Genomic DNA, 22,441 nt, shown 5'->3' with positions numbered 1-22,441 from the left:
CCCTCCCTAGAGAGCTCTTAGTTTCTGTTATGGCTTGTGTGTGCAGTAAAATGACCGGCTTCTGTCCGTCCCCCTTTTTTTCTTTTTTTTGATTTCGGTATCTTTCCATCTTGAGTTGCTGTTTGGTCTCTTTGTCGCCTCTCCTGTCATCGTCACGGTAACCCGGCAGGACATCGAGCTGATGGTTTACGAGTCACGAAGCGCCCGGTGACGCCGTCGATTTTCAGACTTAGGGTACCACTTTCTAGTCAGGCACGTGTCATAAAAGGGCTTTTATTTTGAAATGATCTGCGTTATTTTTTTTCCTGTTTATGATAAACAACAACAATAGTTTAGAGGCCAGTAAAAGCTGCTGTCTCACTAACTTTATAACTTCTGGGTTGCCATGTTGTAAAAAAAAAAAAAATCCACTTTTCTGGTCTGGTCTCTTCCAGACTTTTTCTTTTAATCTCACCAGAAAGATTTTTTTTAATTTATTAACATTTAAAATTCCACACAGGATGAATTACTGCAGTGAAAGAAGTCTTTATTATTCTTATTGACTAAAACGACACTTTTCCACCACAGAATTAATGCTTATTTGCAAGTCAGAAAATGTTTTGCTTGAAATAGCTCAGCTACCAAGTCTGCAGTTATGAATATTTTTCACTTATTGATAAGTGTTGTATTCGTGTAACTGTTTAAACAGTCGATTGCCAAAGAAGGATTTTTTTTCTACAACATGGGGAATGTGCTGTATCATTCATCACATGATTAGAGATAAAAAAAAAATAATTAAAAAAAAATGATATCGTAGTAACGGCACTACGTTTACTACTACGTGTAACTTAGCAACAAGCCACGCCCCTATAAAGAACAGGAATCTCGTTACTGTCTACGAACTAAAGACCTGAGAGATAACTTTACTTTTTTACTGAATATTTGATGTCAAACTAAAACTAATTGTGACATTTTTCAGTATTTTGTTAAGAACATCGTAATCGTCGCCAGAACTGAACAATAAAGCTCACATGACGTACGTCAAACCGTTGCTCTCAAGCTATTTCGTATTAGTTCGTGGTCAAATCGGAGGCAACTGTATCCCGACTCTACGTCTCCAGTTTGGATTTCCTGCCACTGACATCATGAAATTGTGGAACGCAATGAGGACCCCCCCCCTCCCAACCCCACCCCTTGAACCTGGCCCCGCCCCCTTGACCTGGCTCCGCCTTCCGGCTTTTAAGGTGCTGAACGGACAACGTGTGAGGACCTGTGATGTAATCCGAGCTAAACGGCGGTCCGGGACGTGTTTTACAGACGGCGACGGCCCGACACCGGACGCCGTTTAGTTTCTGACATCGTTTGTCGTTTCCCGCCGGCGCTGTTGGAAATCCCGACTCGGCGAGGTGGACGTCCGTTATCGGCTGTAAGGCGACGTGTCGAGCTGTTTTCGGACGGTTGAGTGGCAGCGAGTTGTTTCCCTCTGAAGGGAGGAAGGAAAAAAAAAAAAAGAAAGAAAAAAGAAAGAAGGAGCTCTGATTACGGAGGAGAGTCTGCAGAGAGCGAGCCGGACCGACACCGGCGAGAGGAAGAGACAGAGAGACAAACAGCTGATCCCGTTCAACCCTTCCTCGTCTGCTGGGAAAATATATTCATACATTCTTCATGTCCTTTTCCCTCCTTCGCACTTCCTTTTTGCTTCTGTTATTGCAGAACGGTCGGACCGAGAGGTTGTTTTTTTTTCTTATTTGAAGTTAAGTGGTTAAATTCATTGCTTCTTTCTTCATTGATTCGTCCCCGATCCCGTCCGTCCGTCCGTCCGTCCGTCCGTCCGTCAGTCAGTCAGTCGGCACCCTGAGGGGAAAGAAGAAAAGAAAAAAAAAACGCCGTTGGCCCCGACTCGACTCCCACCGACCCCCCCCCCCAAAACGACCACTTTAAAAGAAGCCGAGAGGAACTACGGACACGAAGAAAGAAAAAGCAGACGAGCTTCAGAGAAGTCGTGGGACGAGACAAAAACAACGCAGACGCTTCAAGTGTCAATGGACTCACCTCGGGGAGGGGGAGGGGGGGCCCTCAGCAGGAGTACGTCCTCACCGAAGTAGACTCGCCCCGGGCCCCGGAGCTGGCTGAGAGAGCAGACAGGGAGGGAGGGGGGGGGGGGGTTATCATCCTAACTCCAGAGGGATAATATACAGCGTTTCTTTAAACTACTCGACAGTTAAAAAAAAAAAAAAAAAAAAATTCCACTGGCGACTTGACAGCAGCGAGAAAACAACAACTGGTGATTGTGGTTTGTGGTGGTGGTGGTGGTGGTGGTGGTGGAGGGGGGGGGTGGTGCTCACCGTCGCTCTGGACCTTTCTCAGGGTCACGGAGGGCGTGGCGATGGCTGAGGCACGGAAGTTGGCAGGCAGGGTCTCGGCGGAGTCGGAGGTGACGCCCCGGAGGTCCTTTTCCCGGAACATCTTCCTCCAGGAGGGCGAGCGGCTGAACGTCTTCGTCCCGTCCTGCCCCCCCAAAAAAATAAATACAAATAAAATAAAACGTGAAAAACACGCCGTCAAACCTGCGTTCGTCGTTTTTTTTTAATTTTTTTTATTTCATTTGCTGTCGTCGTTGTTGTTTTTCCGCGTGCTGACCTCATCGGGTCGTCTCTCGGTTCCCATGGAGATGAGGGAGTTGTACTCTTGATCCAGGAGCTGCCGGGCCTGCGGGACAGGAAGGAGGTGACGGAGAGCTTTAATGAGAGCCCCTTCAAAATAAAAGGAATAACCGTTGCGAGACGTTGACTCGCGCTGACTTGAAATCATCTTCCAGTGAAAACAAACGTGTTTTTCGTGTCGTTTGGAAAAAAAAATCTCTCCTGTCTTTTTCTTTTAAATCTCATTTCATCGGTTTCACTTAAATTCACATCAGGTTTTTGTTTTTTTTTTGTAACGAAGGAGACATCTGGTCACAGAGAAAAGCATCATATTAATCAATACAGCCCGTCATATTAACGCGAATGTTCATTTTAGGCCCGGCGTCAATTATGTACGTTAGATTCTGGATGCGCTTTCAAGTACTTTAAACCAGTTAACTGGACTTTTTGGTGAAAGAAAAAAAAAAAAAAAAAAGTCATTTTATTTGTGGTAAAAACACATCTGGAGCAGTTTACGATTCAGAACCACGTGAAGCGGTGTTATTTAGCGGTGAGAGACGGACGGCTCTCGCCGAACCCGGTCCGGTACCTGCGTGTTCTGGTTGGGGATCTGCAGCAGCAGCGCCAGGTCGGTGTAGTCGAAGGTGTCGTCTAAAGCCAGCAGAGCTCCGTGGACGCCGCTCTCCCGCAGGTTGTCTCCGTACTCCTTCAGCCCGATCGTCTGCACCCAGCACATCACGCGCTCGTTGGACCACACCATCACATCTGTTCGGGGGTGGTGGTGGGGAGGTGGGGGGGGGGGGGGGTCGAGAGCATAAACACAGCAGGTCTGCTCAGCTTTTATTTTGAAAGGATTCCATCAGCTGCTCAGAAATGTAAAAGTTTTTTGTTTTTTTCAGACGGAGTGTAAATGGACGCCGTGCGACCGCCGGCGCTGAGACGCGGGTTCGTTTTAACAACCCGACTTGTTGACATTTATGGAACCGCGACCCAGCCGACGAGAACGCTGCGGCCCGTAATGTCTTCCGAGTTTCTAAAAAAAACACAACCAAAACTAACAATAAGCGACGGGTGGTCCGAGGAAATCAAAGGAAATGTTGGCTTTAGTTTCAACTTTATTTGACATGGGAAAAGCTGATGTCAGAAAGTAAATCGTTTTAATGGTTTACTTTGGAACTTTTTCTTTTTCTCTTTTTATGTCGACTTGATTTGAAGAGATTTAGTTTAAAGGCAAACGTAGTAAACCGACTTCCTTTATTAAATTAAAGACAACAGGACTAACAGTGTTCCCTAGTTGATTTATACCAAAGTGAAAATGATCCTCAGGAGAGGCTTAATTGGGTTTGAAAAAGTTTTACCTTCAGTCCCGGTTTAAAGTTTCCGTCTCATCCAGGCCGATATAAATATTAAGATAAACCGTTAATCAGAGTATTCATGTTTTAGCGATTAGTGTCAGCTGGAAAATACATTGATATTATATTGATATCGTCCCATAACGTCCCTGAAACGGTGTTTCACTCGTGTTGTCAGAGAACCGGGGTTACCTCTGTAACCTAAAGTTTTACAGTGACGTCATATTTTAATGTTATTTACTTTATTTACTTGAATTTCGTCATTGTTTCCACTTTACTGATGATTATTTATCCAAAATGCGGTTGTTGTAAATATTTAGTGAAACGATAGTGAGGCATCGGAAAACAATGTCATGTTTTATTTCGTCCTTTTGCAGTAGATGTTATTCTGCTCTATTATTCTTATTTATAGCAGACGAAGACTAATCGGGAGGTTTTGTTGTTGTTGTATTTTCACATAACCAGGAAAAAAAAAGAAAAAAGAAAAAGGGCAGGCGACAGGAACAACCTTTTGTATTTTATTATAAAAGGTTTGACTCAGGAGTTCGTGATGATTTAAACGTTTGTTTTGCTGTTTTTAAACGTGGCGTCTGCGGCTCAGATGGCAGAGAACGGTTTTGGCCTCTTAATCGTCAGGTTGGCGGTTCGATCCCGGGCTCCTCCCGACTACGTGGCCGCACGCTGAACTCGGTGGAAAACAATACAAAAGTGCTCAAGAAACTCCTGAAGTTAACAAAACGCAGATTATTTAACTGAATAATGTGAGAAAAATCAGGTCTGCACCTGAAACCTGAACAATAAATGTGAGTTACACCTTTATATAGTAATTACTGAGGTATGCTTTGAACAAGACAACAGCTCGGACTAACGAGCTGGGGGGGACGGAAGAGACGGAGGGGACGGGGTCACCTTTGTTATGGTGGACGCTCTCCTCTCGCCTCCTCTCCAGCTCCTTGCGATCGTAGTTCAGACGCTTCAGGCACATGATGCCGTAGTGCAAGCTGACCCTGGGAGAGGTCAAAGGTCAAATCAAGGGCGTGTTGGCACTTTTCACGTGTCCTCAGAGCAGCGTGAACGATCCAGCCAACAACACACCCGCACGCGCACACACACACACACACACACACACACACACACACACACACACACACACACACACACACACACAGGGAGTCAGAGGTGACGACAGAGTTATTCAGGAAATCCTAATAATAATTAAACGCAAACTCAAACACGTTTTTTGGGAAAATTTACGCTATTTTTCCGCAAAAGAAAAAAAAAGGTCGTTAAAAGAAGCTTTGTCTTTTTGAAACCAAAACTTTCTTTACTAAGACAAATAACTCCTCACAACCCCCCCTCCCCCCCAGAGCCGCATGCCTGACGTCTAACCTGTGGAAGCTGTCCACCATCTTGAGCTGCCCTCTCAGCTCCTTCTTGGTCAGGTGGTCCAGCATGCGGGCGTCCACCAGCGACTCCATGAAGTAGCTGCGGTACTGCGGCAGGCCCAGGCTGGGCAGCCAGTCGTTGCCCACCCACTCGTGGTTCATGTCGCCGTAGGCTAGTATCTGGAGGGGGGAGGAGGGTGTGAGGGAGGGGGGTCGGGGGGGAGGAGATGACTCACCTCCGTCAAGGCCTCCGCTCGACACGAAATCACTGGCAGAGATATGTTGCGTTTAATTCCGACTTTCTTACCTGATCCCAGCTGAACTCCTTCAGCTCCTGCAGAGGAGAGGCGGACAGGGAAGGGAGGTGGAGGTGGCGAGGGGGGGAGGGGAGAGGGGAGAGGGGAGAGGGAGCAGGATGGACGGAGAGATGGACGGATGATGGAGGAGAAGCAAGAGGAGGAGGAGGAGGAGGAGGAGGAGGGGGAAGAGGAGGAGGAGGAGGAGGAGGAAGAGGAGGGAGCAGCAGCAGGAAAGGAGGACAAGAAAGGGAGGAACAGTGTGTTAGTGAACGGGTAATTAGTCGGAAGCAGTTCACACTGAAACAGAGACCACAGGGAGAGAAGAAGATGCTCGACACTACGGCCCACCAGAGAGGAGTACAAAAAGAAATACAGAGGAGGAGGGGGAGGAGGAGGAGGAGAAGGAGGAGGAGGAAGGGAAGGAGGAGGAAGAGGAGAAGGAGAGGAGGAGGAAGGGGAGAGACTCATCAACGTGATTCAGACCAGACGAAACGTTAAAGTAAATAAACAATCATAAAAAGCGGGAGGTGGGGGGGGCAGAGACCGGAAAGGGGGGGGGGCACTAACCGGAGGCTTGGTGGCGGCGTTCAGTGACTCCATCTCTGCGTGGGTCATCCACACGTTACTGGTGGACTGAAATCAGGAGAACAAAAGAGAGGGGAAGCTGTGAGAAATATAATACAGATATATATAAAATATATATATATATTTACTGTATATATATATATATATATATATATATATATTTTATATACTGCCATGTCTGTGTGTGTCGGGTGCTGAGTCAGCGCTGGTAGATTTCCACCGTGCGGCCGTAAAAAGCCACAATAAAGAAGAACGGCTCGCTTTCTCGTTGCCGTGGCGATTTCAACGAAGAACAACAACAACAAAAAAGTGTCCGAGCGTGAACTGATGTTTGATAAATCTGTCGGGCAGGATTGATTGAGTGATTGATCGATCGATTAATCGATCAATCGATGGATCGATGGATCCACATCCCGTCGTGCCGTCGACGATATTCGTCCTGTAAAGAAACAAACCGAGATCCTGCGTTTGTTCGGACCGCCGAGTCGCTTCAGACTTTATCTTGAAACGTGCGTGCGATCCTTTTACGACTTTACTCGACATCTGGTTTTGTCCTTTTTCGCCACGTTTGGAAAAAAAAAAGTGGGTTCTGGTTTCCAGCTCTGATCTCCAGGCAGAACTTTTATCAGCTTTCACTCATCACGTCTGACTTTTATCATGTTCCTCGTTTTCTTCCTCCCGGTAACTTTAAACTTCTGCTCTCGTTCTTTTCTGCTTTTCCCGCCTTTTTATTTCAACGTCATCACTCTCGCAATTACGTTTTGCTTACTTACTTACTGAATTTGTGTATTTTAAGCATGAAGAATATTCATATTAATGCGTAAATCAACATTAAAAAAAAAAAACAGTTTAATCTGTTTTTCTGGACTGATGAAGAATCCGAATTTTAAAACCATTTGATTTGTTTTTTATTTATACGTGCAGCCGTCACAGTCACTGTGTAATTTGTTGTTTTATTTTGGCGGGGTCCACGTTGGCGTCGCTGCTTCCTGTCGTGTTTCACAGCCGATCAGAAGAAGACGGATAGTTGACGGTATTTTTATAGTTTCTGCTGAAAAAGCAGATTCCAATTAACCCTTTGAACCAATTTGACGACCTTCACGTCTGAGCTCACGTCGTGGTCTTCATGGTGGTGGTGGTGGTGGTGGGGGGGGGGGGGGGGGGGATGTCTCACCGAGCGAGTGCTGGCCGGGGCGGACGGGCTGGTGAGCGACACCATCTCCTGGATGGCCAGACGCAGCTTGAGGCGGTGCAGCGGGTTGCTGATGCCGATCTCCCTCTGGATCTCCGTGTCGGACAGGTTGGCCATGATGGCGCCGCTCTTCACGTTGGCGCGGCAGGCGGCGACGTACCAGGCCGGCATGCCCACCCACAGCTGGAACAGGAACAAAAGTATAAATGAAGTGAAGGTTAAAAAAAAATAAAAATAAATAAATGTGACGCGCGTCCGGGTTTCAGTTCCGCGGTTATTCATCTCCGAACCTCCAACCAGGACACGACCGTCGGCCCGTCCCAGGACGCGAAGGGAAGTCCTTGGCGACACGCCTCCTCCAGCAGCTCGTGCCTAGGCGAGGAGAACGGACGGTTTACAGGGGGCGGGGGGGGGGGGGGGAGGGCGGGGGCGCCGTGGAAACGACAGATCAGAATATGGAAAACGCAACACGTCTCACGTACTTCTTCTTGCTGCGCCGGTCTTTGTCCGCAGGGCCGAGCGTTCCCGTCTTATTCATCCCCATCGGGTCTCCGGAGGCCAGGTCTTCGGAGGGCGTGGAGGCTGGGGAGAAAGAAACTACAGGTGTCAATTTGCTCAGCGTCAGCGTTATATCCACCTCACCCCACCCCCTCTCCCCCGCCCCCCCCTTTCTCTCTCCTCCCTCCTCCCCCGTCCTCACCGAGAGACGCCGACCCGTCCCGCCCCGGCTGTCCCATCCTCCCCTTCTCCTTCTTCCCGAAAAGCCGCCCGATGGAGGACTTGATGCTCTTCTTCTTGCTGGACTTGTGGAGGGAGTCCTGGCTGCTGTTGGAGCTGCTGCCGTCCGCCGACAGGCTGGAGGAGGACGGCAAAAGGGAGAGTCGCCGATTTGTTTTTTTTTGGGAGGGGGGCCGCGAAGGATGCCCCCCACCCCCCAGAACGAGCGGCGGGGGAAGGCGCGACGCCGGAACTCACCTGCGGAAGTCGCGGGGGTCGTCGAGCATCGCCCCCGGGTGGGTGAGCGCCATCCTGTCCAGCCGCAGCGCGCGAGGAGTCGGAGGAGGCGTGGAGTCGAGCAGAGCGAGCGACCGGTCGTCGTCTTTGCTGTTCTGGAATATGACACGAATATGACACGAATATGACACGCGGGGCATTTAGTCGGACGGACGCTGAGCCCCGCCCACCTCCAGCAGAAATCACATCCATAAAAAAAAAAAAAAAACAGACACCCCAAACATCACCCCGGTTTCGGGAACAAGAGTTGTACTCTATATGGAGCGGGAAGGTTTGGCGGAGCCCCCTGGTGGCCATCGGCGGTGTTACGCTTCAACTGCACTTCAGACTTTCGGGAGTGCGATTATCCCGACGAGCACATTAACAGCTCAATTGATTGATTAATTATTTTCATGCAAAATGATAATAATACGGTAATAAGTAATGGTTTAATATTATATTTACATAACGTGGGAAAATCCGAAAGTTACGAAGACAAAACTCTGCATTACATCCGCTGAACATCCAACGAAAAAAATGAACTTCCACGACCTCTGACCTTTCTGTAAAACGTCAGCAATCGACTCGTGAACTGTGAACACGGAGGTGAACCGATAATAACACGTCCCGGCAGGTACCTGGCGATCGGTCTCGCGGGCCGGGGAGTGAGGCAGACGAGGGGTGGAGTGTCCGGAGCTGGGCGGAGAGGGCGAGGCCAGCGTGGAGGACGTGATGGACGAGGGGATGAAGCCCCGCCCGCCGCCGTCCCTCCCCAGGGTGGAGGGAGGGAGGGGCGGGCTGTCCAGCGCCACGCTGACCCGGCTCTCGATCTCCTCGGCCCGCAGCTCCGTGTTCTCCTTCTCCTCCTGGATCAGTCTGGAGAGAGAAAAAAAACACAAAAAAAAGAGTGGGGGAGGAGATGAAAATCCACCTACAGGCTCCTTCAAAGCTCTCAAATATACTTTGTTGTACTTTGCTTGTTTATTCCATACAACAACAACAACAACAACAAATGTTGTGCTTCGGCGGTGCTTACGGACACCCTGTGATGACGTCACCGCCGATGACGTCACCGTCGTACCAGCAGCGGCGTTAAATCACCCTCCAGTGCAACGAGTCGCCGTCTCAACACGACGCGTAATCTGAATGTTTTCATGTTGCGGCGGCAGTTCACTCCCTAAATATAAAACTTTCTTTGTTCCTGTCATCTCCGTTTCCACGGCGACACGCGGGGTACGACCGACAAACTGGAAAGACAACGAGTGAGACCCTTATGTAACGTGCGCAATGTTTACTACTCCGGGAAGTAGTCCGACCCTTGGCAACCACCCTAGCAACAGAGAGGATTTCTCGTCTCCGACCGAATAAATGCACAAATAATACTAATTAACCCTCCTGTTGTCCTCGGGTCAAAATGACCCGCAGCTGTGTTCAATCAAGTTCTATTTTATTTCTGTATTTTTATATTTTTTTGGGATCTTTGGTTGATCATTCTTTAAAGAAACCCTCACAGCCCAAAAAATATGGAAATAAAATAGAACTTGGTTGAACACAGCTGCGGGTCATTTTGAACCGAGGACAACGGGAGAGTTAAGAAAAAAAAAAATCTCTTCCTGTTAAACATCTCAGGACCCCTCGGATTGATCTTGCGACTCCTCGGAGGGCGCCGAGCCGTGGATTGGGCACCGCTGCACTAAGCTGTATATAAAGTAGTTAAAACGAGCTCCACCTGAAGCACTTTCGACTCTTGACTTACATATTAAAGCATCAGTATTAACAACACTGCCTCCCCCCTCTCCCTCCCCCTGCCCCTCCAGCGTCCTTACTTGATCTCCTTGTTGATGGCCTCCAGCTGTTCCTGCAGCATGATGGCCAGGGTCTGCACGTCCGTCTGTCCGCTGGGGGACAGAAGCTCGGAGCCGAAGCGGTGATCTCCATCGTCCTCGTCGTCGGAGCAGCCCACGTCCAGGGCCGGATCGAACCCGGTCCCCAGCAGAGTCCCGCTCTCCCAGTCCGGGTACTGCAACACAGAGCAAGACTCACTGCCACCGGATCCCGTTACACAAACACTCATCTCGCTTTCAACTCTAAATCCGGTTTCTGTGTCTTTATTATGCAGTTAAAAAAAAAAAAAATAAATAAAAGTTTTGGAGGCAAATCTCATGTTAACATCATTGAGCCATTAAATTAATACCAGATAACGAAGCGTATATTTGTGGGGTGCTTTTTCTAGTCATGACTAGATCATTTTTTTAAGTGGTGATGTTTTAATGTGCGCAGTGCCGACTGGGTTGTGATAAAAAAATAAATAAAAACGGCCTGTAGGAGACTTTTATTGATCGCGGTAGCGCTTAGAAGCTTTTAATTTGAAATATTTGTGACTAATAAGCAACTTTTTAAACAAACTGCAGACACACTGCAGCGAAGCTACTTTGGTGATTTCCCACGAAAAGATCCAAACTACCAATAAATAGATCACAATAACATTATCGTCTGTTTTGAGCTCATTCCTTCGTGCTGTCGAGCTTCATTGTTTTCAAAGTAAAAAAAACTAAATAATAAAAAAAAAAAAACATCGCCGACGTCATCAATCAAACGGCCTCTGACATGGTTTCGCATATATTTTCCGTAATAAGGGAACAAACATTTCTGAAGTAGGCCGCGGGTGTGTTTGGATCCCCCCCCCCCTCCTCTCCCCCCTCCCCCCCCCCCCCCACCTTGGTGGAATCCTCCCGGGCGGAGCTCCAGCGGGCCCGGTGACTCCGCCTGACCACGCCCCCGGCCGAGGCATTGCTGAAGGGATCCAGATGAGTGGTGGAGCCGACCGGGAGGGACCCGCCTCCGTGGGAATACCTCAGCTCCAGAGCGCTGCCGGGCAGAGAGCGACTGGGGAGATAGAAAAAACAAAAAAACACCAGATAAAGATGGGGAAAAAACAAAAAAACACGTTCCTGCGAGGTGAGTCAGACTTTGGCGATGACAGACGAACCACAAAGATGAAACAGGGAGGGGGGGGGGGTCTCATTCCTACTAACAGGTGAACAGAGAAATTTCCCTTTGGGGATTAATAAAGTATCTATCTATCTATCTATCTATCTATCTATCTATCTATCTATCTATCTATCTATAAAAGTTGGTGTCAAGACGATGAGAGTGAGCAGCGGCAGATCATGCGTGTGTTTGTGCAGCGAGCGAGCATGTATGTGTGTGTGTGTGTGTGTGTGTGTGTGTGTGTGTGAACGCAGACCTGGAGTAGGAGCCCCCGGGCCTCGCCCTTAGCTGATCCAACTCCAGCTGAAGTCTTTCCAGCTCCGCTATCAGCTGGTCCTGGAAGTGGGAAAAAAAAATTAAAATAGAAGGTGGTTAAAAAAATTTAAAAAATTTAAAAAAGGGGGGGAACATATGTCTTCAGAGAGGAATGAAGCCTGGAGGAGGATGCGGCCACCTTGTTGGCCAGTAGATCATCCTGGAGCTTCTTCATGTTGGACAGCTCCTCCGACAGCGCGTTCTGCAGAGAGAAGAACCGCAGAGGCTTTATTATTGGAAAATGTAACGAGTTAGCAAACTGTCAAACTGCCCATGTGAGGACGGTTTTAAACCACGAAATTCAGAAAGCACACAATAAATAATAAAAGTTACCTGCAAAATGTATCAAAGGTAATTTAAAGAGTACATGAAAAGAAATTTAAACTTCACTTGCGCAGCGATGCCAACGTGAAGCTACAAAAACTACTTTTCACGTTGCGGAAATCGGAAAATAATCGCAGCAGGTCACGATGCCGCCTGGTAAGAGAACGCTTTCGGTAAAAGAAAGTAGAGAAGAAAATAGGAGGAGGGCATAAATAAAGTGCTGATTGTGCATCTAAGAAAGTAAGTTACAAAAAATAATACACTGTAAAGGGATTTATGTGCTGATTAACTTCCATTAATTAGAGTTTTGTACACAATATAATAACTCCCCTCTGGCGAAATCCATCCTACATCAATAAGACGATGACCTGTTGTTTAGTTTAGTCTAGTTTAGTTCAATTAAATATCATTTTATTTTTATTTGGATAGAAATTGCGTATAATATGCATTTAAAATGTTTTTTATATTAATATTTTTACTATCTCTATTACATATTCTGTCATTCATTCTTTAAATTTTTTTATTTGTCCTCTACATACTTTATCTGTATCTATCTCTCTATCTATTTATCTATGTGGAAGAAATAGTTGTTGTGGAAATAACAAAAGAGATATGTGACTCTCGTTTTCAGGTTTAAACCGGTGACTTCCTGGACAGGTGGGCGATTCGGAGTGATTTTCAAAATAAGAGCGGGACTCGCGGTCACCTTCTCTTCCAGCGCCGCCATCCTCTCCTTCAGATGGAGCTGCAGCCGCTCGTTGGACTCCGACAGCAGCTTGTCCACCGTGTCGGAGAGACGCTTGTTGTGTTCGTCGTTCATCCTCTCCCGCTGCCTCGCCTGAAGCCACAGAGACGAGAGACAGATTCGCAAAAAAACAAAACAACAACACATCAGTGGGAGGAGGGGGCGGAGCTTCACCGAGAGACAGAAGATTTCTATCTGAAAGGTCAAATTGAGTTGTTGGTTTTTTTTGTGGGGGGGGAATCAGTGCGCTTTTGTGCGCCGACAAAAGAGGAAAGACATGAAAGAAGAAAGGCGGTGTGTGCGTGTGTGTGTGTGTTTTTTTTCTCACACACACACACAAAAAAAGAGAAAGAGCGTGACTCACTCTCTGGAGCTCCTGGTTCTTCTCCTCCAGTTGCGCCTCCATCTGTCGCAGTCGCTCCTCGAAGTTGCCGTGACGCTCCTCGGCCTGGAGAAAGAAAAAAAAAAAACACGGTGTCGCAACACCGATTACAAACGCACCGCAGACGGAAGCAGCTTGTTGACTTGAGTTTATACCAATTAGTGTCTGCTCAGATCACAGGATCCGTTACAGGAGGAGACTTTAGTTTGCTTACTAATCTTCTCCTGCCCGGACATGTGAGAGGAGACTGCAGCGGTTGTGGACGGGAAACAATGAAGGAGGCCGAATGCAGATTTTTGTTGGCGTGTGCTTAAAAAAACAAAAAACAAAACGTATTTACTGGAACGACAGATTTTTTTTTTTTTTTTTAAATGTGTGCTCAATTAAATTGTGCAGCGAAGTAGAATTTGTGCGGTAAGTGCAGTTCCCGACTTGTCGATCGCCCGAAGGATCAAACAGCTCGCCGTGACTTTCATCGGTCCAAATGTTTTTCTGGTGAATTGTTGGCACGGCTTGACGACCAAAAATATTCCGTATTCATCTATTTTTTTTTTTTTTGGGGGGGGGGGGGGGGGAAATGGGAGTGGGGGGTTGCTTATTACATGAATGCACACAAACTTGCAGCAAAAATGCAGCAGCAGTCACGCAGTCACACGCGCGCGCACACACACACACACACGCGCACACACACACGCACACACACACACACACACACACACGCACACACACACACACACACACACACCTTGTTGAGCGCCGCCACCCTCTGGGCGAGCTGCGCTTCGATCTCCGGCAGCGTCTCGGCCCTCTGCAGGGTCTGCTGCAGCTTCTGCTTGGCGTCGTCCAGGCGCTCCTGAAGCTGCCGGTTCTTCTCCTCGCTCTGCGTGGAAGGGGGGGGGGGGGGAGAGGAGGAGGAGGAGGAGGGGGGTTGGAGGGTGAAACTCAGCGTCAATCAGAAACACCACGGAAAGGCACGCGGGGATGAAAGAGAAACTTGTCCCACCTGTCGGTACAGAGATTCCTTGCTGGCCAACTCGTTCTCCAGTTTGTCTTTGATGTCGTGGAGCGACGTCGCCTCCCGCTGGGCGCTCAGGTACCTGCAGACCGCAGCAGCGACGACAGTTCAAGGAAACCGTCTCGGGGAAAAATAAACCTTGAGAGTTCACGGAGGGGAGGGGAGGAGGGGGGGAGGTGGGGGAGGACGACGACGACAACAAACAACCAACCTGCGCTCCAACGTGGTGATTCTCTCCTCCATGTCTTCCCTCTGACAGAGCGCCTTCAGGAGGGAACAGAAGAGAGGACGGATGTTTACGTGTTCGGAGGGTTTGTTCACCGGAGGATAGAGATTTCAGATTGGTTCTTTGGTAGCGGGGCGGAGAGGCTTCGTTACCATAGCGACAACCCGATAGGGATATATATTTTGTTTTTTTTTCTCCGTCTCACCTCCTTCACGTCCCGCTGCAGCTTCTGGTTGGCCTCCTCCGACCGGGCCAGCTCCCTCCTCGCGGACGTCAGCTGCTCCTCGATCTCCCCGACCTGACAGGAAGTGAAAGAGAGAGAGGTTTTTTTGTTTTTTTTGGGGGGGGGGGGGGGGGGGGGGTGTTGGAGAGCCACCGGACCCGTCTGAGCGTCTCCGGGCCGACTTACCTGTCTGCACATGAGCGCCAGCCGCTCCTTCAGCTGACCCAGCTCCGACCGCTGGCGCTCGATCTCGCCCTCTCGCTGCCGGTCGACCTCGCCGTCGTCCAAGATGGAGGACGGTCCGTTGGGAAGGCGCTGAGGGAAGAGAAAAGATTTATAAAATGTGTAGAGATGAAAGTTTGGGGTTTTAGGATTTCAGAAGGGTTTTTTTTGTCTGTATTTTATTTTGGAGGAACTCTAACGATCTCAGAGTATTTTAATCCGGTGCTACTTTCTACTGTAACGCCTCATAATTTTAACATAAATACATTTATTTACAGTAACTGGTTGCTTTCTGAATAAAAAAATTGACATACAGAAGATGCATCCCTACAAATAAAAAGACATTAATATAGGAGTGTATTTTACTCACAGTATTTTTAAATTAAGGACTTTTATGCCAAAAGTAATCTCAGTTATTTTATTGCTACTTTTACCTGTCAATCAAACAGACACGCCCCCAAAAACAGGTCTTTTTTTAATCTTATTTTCTAATAAATGAGGGATTATTTTCAGATGGACCTCCAGAAAACTAATAAGAAGGAGCGACTTTAGCGAACAACACCGAGATAACTGCTGGAGACATTTTATTGACTTTGTATTTGATGAGAGAAGTTGAATGGGAGTCTATGGAGCCGGAGGCTTTTTTGGAGCCGACCTCTAGTGGCGCTCGGTGGTATTGCAGCTTCAGGCACTTCTGCATCGGGACCATTTTTCAGACCTGGAAGCTACGAACACTTTTATACCCAGTAGAGTCTACGATGGACAGTTAAAGGATGTTGCGTTAGCTCCGCCCACCTCTCTCTCCGGATGAACAGTCTCTGCTCGGAGATGGAAAAAAAAACGCATCACTTACCCGGGAGTCAAAAAAAATGGTAGAGATCATAACTTTTAAGCAAAGGAGGTGAATAAATAACCGAGAGAAGAGGACGTCGGGTAGAAAAGCAAAGACTTCGCTGACTGCAGGAAGTTTCCACTAAAGTGGACAGAAGTGGAGAGTGGAGTCCTGTGACTGATGGCTGCCGGCCACATGGCAACAACAACGCTGATCTGCTGCAACAGCTCCTGGCAAATCAGCGGCTCCTGATCAGCACTTCAGCTGCTGATGGAGGGACCAAATTACGCAGCAGTTTTTGGGTTTTTTTTGCAGTTTTTTTTTACGTGTGTCGGAGGAAGAAAGGATCAAACTGCTTTAGCGATCCTGTTTTTTCTTTTCCATTTATTTCATTTATGGTTTTCGGTGAAAACCGACTGCCGTGAAACCTTATTTTAATGCTGGTTGTAAAATATCAGCTTTAATAAGCTTTCTGATGATGATCGGTGCTTTTAACTTGACTTCGTATTTTCAGGTTTCTGAATGTAGAAAATAAATATTGGTTGCCGATGGAGACGAATGTCAGCAGTAACAAGAACAGGATTTTTCATGGTAATGTATTACATCTAAAAAAAATTAAAAATGTTTTTATTAATCTGGATGGACGGCTGTGGGCTAAAAATACAGGTTTGTTATTTTATTTCATTAAAATGTGAAATATTTTTCAGAAAAATAAAAAATAAAACATCATAATTATTCAAACGCTCCTGTTTAATCTGATTTATATTAAATGTATAAGGAGGATAAGGAGGCCAAGGAGAAGAAGGAGGACAAGGAGAAGAAGGAGCATAAGGAGAAGGAGGAGAAGGAGAAGAAGGAGCATAAGGAGGAGAAGGAGCATAAGGAGGAGAAGGAGGATAAGGAGGAGAAAGAGGAGAAGGAGGATAAGGAGGACAAGGAGAAGAAGGAGGATAAGGAGAAGAAGGAGCATAAGGAGGAGAAGGAGGATAAGAAGGATAAGGAGGACAAGGAGAGTAAGGAGGATAAGGAGAAGAAGGAGGATGAGGAGGAGAAGGAGGAGAAGGAGGATAAGGAAAAGAAGGAGGATGAGGAGGATAAGGAAAAGAAGGAGGACAAGGAGAAGAAGGAGGATAAGGAGAAGAAGGAGGATAAGGAGGATAAGGAGGATAAGGAGAAGAAGGATGATAAGGAGGATAAGGAGGATAAGGAGGATAAGGAGGATCTGAAATCAGCTGCTTTCCTCGTCTCTACCGGAGAACCTGGACTTGTCTGCGTTTGCGTTCAGGAGTCGGTTTCCTCTCTGAAAGACCTGCGTCTCGTTTCTCGTTACCTCTTTGCCGTTGTCGAGTCCCTGCTGCCGTCGTTTGATTTGTTCCCTCAGAGATCCGACCTGCGGCAGAGAGAGAATCAGCTGTAGCTCTGTTTTGAACCCTCCGGGGGGGGGGGGGATGAAACCTCACCTCTTGCGACGAGGACTGCAGCTCCTCCTCCAGGGCGGCGACGCGCTCCAGCGCCACCCGCAGCCTCTCACGCACCTTCTCGTCCAGAGCTTTGTGGTGCTCGAACAGGGACTTGAGGGCCTTGAGGACCTCCACCTCGCTGGAGACGCCGGCCGGGGACTGGGTCTGCCTCTTCACCACCGTCATCCTCAGGCTGCGTTCGTGGCGGGCCACCAGGCACTCCAGATGTTCGAGCAGCAGCTGATGGGGGCGGGGGGGAAACGCACAGTGAGAAAAAAAAACTCGGAAAAGAGCGCGGCGGCGAGGACACGGTGACGCCCAAAAGCGTGCCACTGACTCGCGTGTTGTTCCTCTCGGCCTTCAGCTCGGCGATCTCCTCCTCCCTCTCCAGCAGCTGCTCCCGGCACAGGTTCAGCTCTTTGGTCAGCACCGCAAACTCCTGCAAGAGGGCACAAGAGGGCGCCGTTACCGCCCGAGAGACACCGTTACGCCGCGACGGTCGCTGCATTCAGGTTTATTTTGTAATGGAGCGCGTGGCCTTTCCCACGGTCCCTAAACAGGCCTCCACCGATTCATCTTCCGCCAGTTAACGAGGACAGAAAGTTTAGCGGGCGGAGGCGCTCGGGAGACCAAAGAAATCGAAGTCTGCTCTACATCCGAGCTTTACAGTCACGTGACGTTTGTACTTTTCCTGACGCTTCTTGATTTTTAAATGTCGCCGCGAAATCCAGGAAGAATCTGCTGCTTTTTTTTCTCAGAGGAACCCGAAGTCAAGAAATGACGTAAAAGTGAAAAGATCGATTGAACTTCTTATGAAACAAGACTGGAAACATCTGAAAATATCACAAAATAATGCAAAAACACACACAATCTCCACTTTAAAGCAAATTTAAAATTTTTTTTTAAAAAAGCCTTTTGGTTTTCCGTTCACCTGTTTTCAATCGAAAATTCAAACCCGTTCGTAGATGCAGGAAAAAGCAGCTTCGACTTTTTGTTGGCAACTTCCTTCGTTTCCCACAATCCCTTCAGAAACGTGCTTTAACGGGCTTATCGGTGCGTGAAATTTAATTTGTCCTGATAGTGAAAAAAACACTTATTTTATTTCCTGTAATGGATTTTTTTTTTGTGTGTGTGTGACTGAAACCAACAAATGATGTCATAATTACAAAAGAACCCGTTGCCAAACTGGACCTGGAAACATCTCAGCGTGACGTCGCCGCTTCTAACTTTGGGAAATTATCCCAAATAACAAAAAAACAAAAACAAACATAATAACCAACAAAGAAAAGACTGTAAACGTTTACTGCCAACACTTTTTTTGTTCAACATCGGCGAACGATCGAGTCGTTAAACCTTCGACCTCACTGACTTTTACCTGCGTTGAGTTTACGTGAAAAAGTGAAAATGAAAAGTCGTCTACCGTCCAACGTTCCCTGAACGCACCACGTCTGCTCCGACTTATCACTGACGATCTGCTTCATTTACAAGAAGGAAAAAAAACAAAACCCAGCAGAGCCGGTTTAGTTTCAGCAGCGGAGCGACGGCTGCCAGAAAGAAGAAGTGTTAAAACCTGCATGTCATTATTTTCAATCCTCTTTCACCGGTTTCTCGCTAACGGCGGATAAACGTCGACGGAGAGGAGCTAAAAACGAAGCGAACGACCGAAGATTCAGACGCCAGACTTCACGTTAACATCCCCAGCTTTTCCAAACTCCAATTACCCCGAAAGAAAAAGAAAAAGAAAAAGAAAAACAGGCGCCGTTATTAACCGACTTTTACTGCCAGCAGGCGCGTTTAACAATTTTGACAAATCTTCTTTCATTAGCAAAATAACACAATTAGCCTGGAAGAGAAACGCAGAGCTCCAGTCGGACCTCCGCCAACGTCGCAGTTCAGCGAGTCCACGTGAAAAAAACAAAACATCGAGCGAGCGGCCTTTACTGCACGCGTCGCACCTGAAGTTCAGTTTAACTGGCTGTAAAAAAAACAATAAAAATAAAATTTAAAAAAATAAACCAAAACCCGGCAGGTCAAAACGAGCACGAGAGGAACGGATAGAAAATATTTTTATATGTTTTATGAATCGTCTGCGATTTCTCGTCGTCGCGAGTTGAGCTGCAGTTCACTTTTTGCCGCCTTCAGTCGGCAGCCGTGGCAACGGATCAAGGGAAGAGGGTGACGTCATCAGCTCACAGCGAAACGGTCACCACGTCGGTACTCAGTTACTTATAAGATTAAAGAAGTTCCCTTTGAAGTCATTCATAAAAAAAAAAATAAAAAAAAAAAAAACTGTATGAGGGAACAGAAACACTCTCGTGTGTATTTGATAAATCTGATGAAATCCATATATGTGATTTTACAGGTGAGAAGCGACACGTTGACTCACTCAAATCCGCATCAGCTCGTTCACGTTCAAGACTTTTGCATAAATGTGTATTTTTACGGCGTTTCGATGAACTGTTCCGTTTTATTTCTACTTCTATGTTTGTATGATTTCAATAAAGAGTCCTTAAATTTTTTTTAAAGAAAACATGATGTAAGCAAAGTGTGCCATGACCGGCCGACCGTGCGCTGATCGTCCTCCTCGCGTGTGCGCGATGTGAAACACACGTGACGAAAACACGTGTGCGCCGAATCATGTGTTTAAAAAAAAAATAAAAAAAAATAAACAACAACAACAACAACTGCTCAAGCAAACGAGCCGTTAAAGGGCAGCGATGCGCTGCTGCTCATCTCTGCTGTTCACGCTGGCGCTTTCACAGGCCGACGCCCCTTCAGAAGGACGCCGCGCTCAGGCTGATGGACTCGCAGGCGGACCGGACCGGACCGGACCGGACCGGACGGGACGGGAGATGAGAGAGGGAGGATGTGAAGGGGAGAGACGGCTCGTTCTGGGATTAATTCATGTTAAAAAAAAAAAAAAAAAAAAAAAAAGTTGGGTAGGAGATGGACCGCCGGCACCAGACGCTCTTCCTCCTCGTCATCCTTCGCTCATGATTCAGGCCTCCCTCCCTCCCTCCTTCCCCCCTCCCCGCGCTGGCATTCGTTCAACTCTCACCCCCCATCCCTCCCACTCCACCTCACCCCCGTCATGATCCACAACATCTAAAAACACTCTAGAAGCCACCTCATTTGCATGCAGCGATATGCAAATGAGCTCAGTTTGTTAGTCTGCATGTCTAGGTTTGTGTGTGTGTGTGTGTGTGTGTGTGTGTGTGTGTGTGTGTGTGTGTGTCATGCTGTCTCTCTCTCTCATCCCTCCCTCTCTCTCTCCTATTTTCCTCTCTTGGCAGCGTCGACACACACAGACAAACTCAGTGAACTCATCTACTGTAGAAACACATCCATGTGTTCCTCAATCTGTGTATATGCGTGTGTGTGCAGATGTGTGTGCAGATGTGTGTGTGTGTGTGTGTGTGTGTGTGTGTGTGTGTGTGTGTGTGTGTGTGTGCGTGTGTGTGTGTGTGTGTGTGTGTGTGCCGTATTGATCTCTTCCCAGTGAGGTAATGTGGCCCCTTTAATGTCCAGTCACTCTCCGTGAGAACGTGCAGCTACATCTGGTGTTTGGTTTTGATATTTCAGGAGGAGGAGGAAGAGGAGGAGGGAGGAAGAGGAAGAGGAGTTGTCACATGTCGTTATATGTCTATTTATGTTTTATATGTTTACATGTCTATTAATGTTTTATATTTCTGTTTGTATCTGTTTCTGTGTTTGAGAAAATTACAACCGAAACATAGCTGGCCAATAAAGCTGATTGCGATTGGACACCAGCACCGTCGTCATAGTTACTGAACGATCATTCAATCATCCCACATCATTTCATTTACTGCTATGTTACTTTAGTATTTCTGTTTTGAGAGATAAAAAAAATTACATTTAACATGCAAAGAGATCATGAAATATAATAACGGCTATGATGTCAGGTTTTTACTTTGATGACGTCACTTCCTGATTTAAACTTCAGGGTTTTTATTAAGTATTAGATAATCAACCGAGAATAATCCGTGAATGTTTTAGTCTTTATAGTGCTAGAAAATCATCTTAAATGATCATAAAAATATCCCAGAGGCCAAACAGGTTTCTGCAGATGTCTTATTTTATCCATGTAACAGTCAAAAATCTAAAAAATATTGTCATAAATATGTTATAAAACATAAGAGAGAAATGACAAAGAAATTTGCTTTTCAGCTTCTTTTTTTTTTTTTTGCTATAAAAAAACTCAAACTAATGACTGATTATCCAAAATGTATTTTTTTATTAATTATAAATCAACTCATCAGTTATAATATATGTTATAGTTAAGTTTGATGTATTTTAAAGGTCAACAGTCGCGTTGGTTTAAACGTCATTCTGATGTGAATAAACATTTCATAGATAAATCAAATTCTTATTATATACAAATAGAGACAGTCTGCGTCCTCCCCACCGATCCAACCGCCCCTCCACTGATGGGATGTCCATGTACATTTGATGTATGTAGTCTGTTTTATTTAAATTTTGCTAGTGGATTTATTGTCTTATGAAAGGTGTGATATGATTTAATATAAATAAATGTGAGTCGAGTTGATTAAACGAACATTTCACCTTCACTTAAACCACATTTTACCAGTTTTAGTTTTATTTCAACTTCCTCCCAAACTCTGACTGCTAACAGCGAACAACTAAGACCTTGTTTCCTCCTCTGATAGATGCTCATCATATGAAGTCACATGAAGTCACATGATGTCATATGAAGTCATATGAAGTCACATGATGTCACATGAAGTCACATGATGTCATATGAAGTCACATGGAGTCACATGATGTCATATGAAGTCATATGAAGTCACATGATGTCACATGATGTCACATGAAGTCACATGAAGTCACATGATGTCACATGAAGTCACATGAAGTCACATGAAGTCATATAAAGTCACATGATGTCATATGAAGTCATATGAAGTCACATGAAGTCACATGATGTCATATGAAGTCACATGAAGTCACATGAAGTCATATGAAGTCACATGATGTCACATGAAGTCACATGAAGTCACATGATGTCATATGAAGTCACATGATGTCACATGAAGTCACATGAAGTCACATGATGTCATATGAAGTCACATGATGTCACATGAAGTCACATGAAGTCACATGATGTCACATGATGTCACATGAAGTCACATGATGTCATATGAAGTCACATGGAGTCACATGATGTCATATGAAGTCATATGAAGTCACATGATGTCACATGATGTCACATGAACTCACATGAAGTCACATGAAGTCAT

At 46.5% G+C, this 22,441-nt stretch overlaps 1 protein-coding gene across 1 annotated transcript; it reads right to left on the bottom strand.

Moving 5' to 3' along the window:
• Nucleotides 1-3: 3 nt before the first annotated feature.
• On the bottom strand, nt 4-17,685 carry LOC138207769 (liprin-alpha-3-like). The gene is made up of 29 exons (XM_069165264.1): nt 17,500-17,685; nt 17,163-17,402; nt 17,033-17,092; nt 14,835-14,963; nt 14,631-14,723; nt 14,411-14,463; nt 14,188-14,281; nt 13,930-14,064; nt 13,167-13,250; nt 12,764-12,895; nt 11,873-11,935; nt 11,675-11,754; nt 11,145-11,313; nt 10,254-10,447; nt 9,066-9,303; nt 8,410-8,543; nt 8,135-8,289; nt 7,917-8,016; nt 7,725-7,806; nt 7,417-7,617; nt 6,225-6,290; nt 5,666-5,692; nt 5,363-5,538; nt 4,883-4,980; nt 3,211-3,386; nt 2,620-2,688; nt 2,325-2,487; nt 2,032-2,108; nt 4-1,833 (listed from the first exon to the last, which is right to left on the bottom strand). The coding sequence occupies exons 1-28, from the start codon at nt 17,668-17,670 to the stop codon at nt 2,056-2,058; spliced, it is 3,435 nt and encodes a 1,144-aa protein (XP_069021365.1). The 5' UTR covers nt 17,671-17,685; the 3' UTR covers nt 4-1,833; nt 2,032-2,055.
• Nucleotides 17,686-22,441: the final 4,756 nt, after the last annotated feature.

This window comes from Embiotoca jacksoni, unplaced genomic scaffold (genome assembly GCF_022577435.1).
Source record: "Embiotoca jacksoni isolate LCO1_2020_lvr unplaced genomic scaffold, fEmbJac1.0.p SCAF_34, whole genome shotgun sequence".
Classification (NCBI taxonomy): Eukaryota; Metazoa; Chordata; class Actinopteri; family Embiotocidae; genus Embiotoca; species Embiotoca jacksoni.
The sequence above is the reverse complement of the archived record's forward strand: the minus strand, read 5'-3'. Positions and strand labels throughout refer to the sequence as shown.

Excerpts from the sequence above, each read along its gene's own strand:
- LOC138207769 (XM_069165264.1), bottom strand. The coding sequence starts at position 17,670 with ATGCAGCGACCGTCGCGGCGTAACGGTGTCTCTCGGGCGGTAACGGCG. Across the intron at positions 17,093-17,162 it reads TGCAGTCCTCGTCGCAAGAG|GTCGGATCTCTGAGGGAACA; the intron begins GTGAGGTTTCAT and ends TCTCTGCCGCAG. Across the intron at positions 5,693-6,224 it reads ACGCCGCCACCAAGCCTCCG|GAGCTGAAGGAGTTCAGCTG; the intron begins GTTAGTGCCCCC and ends TCTCCTCTGCAG.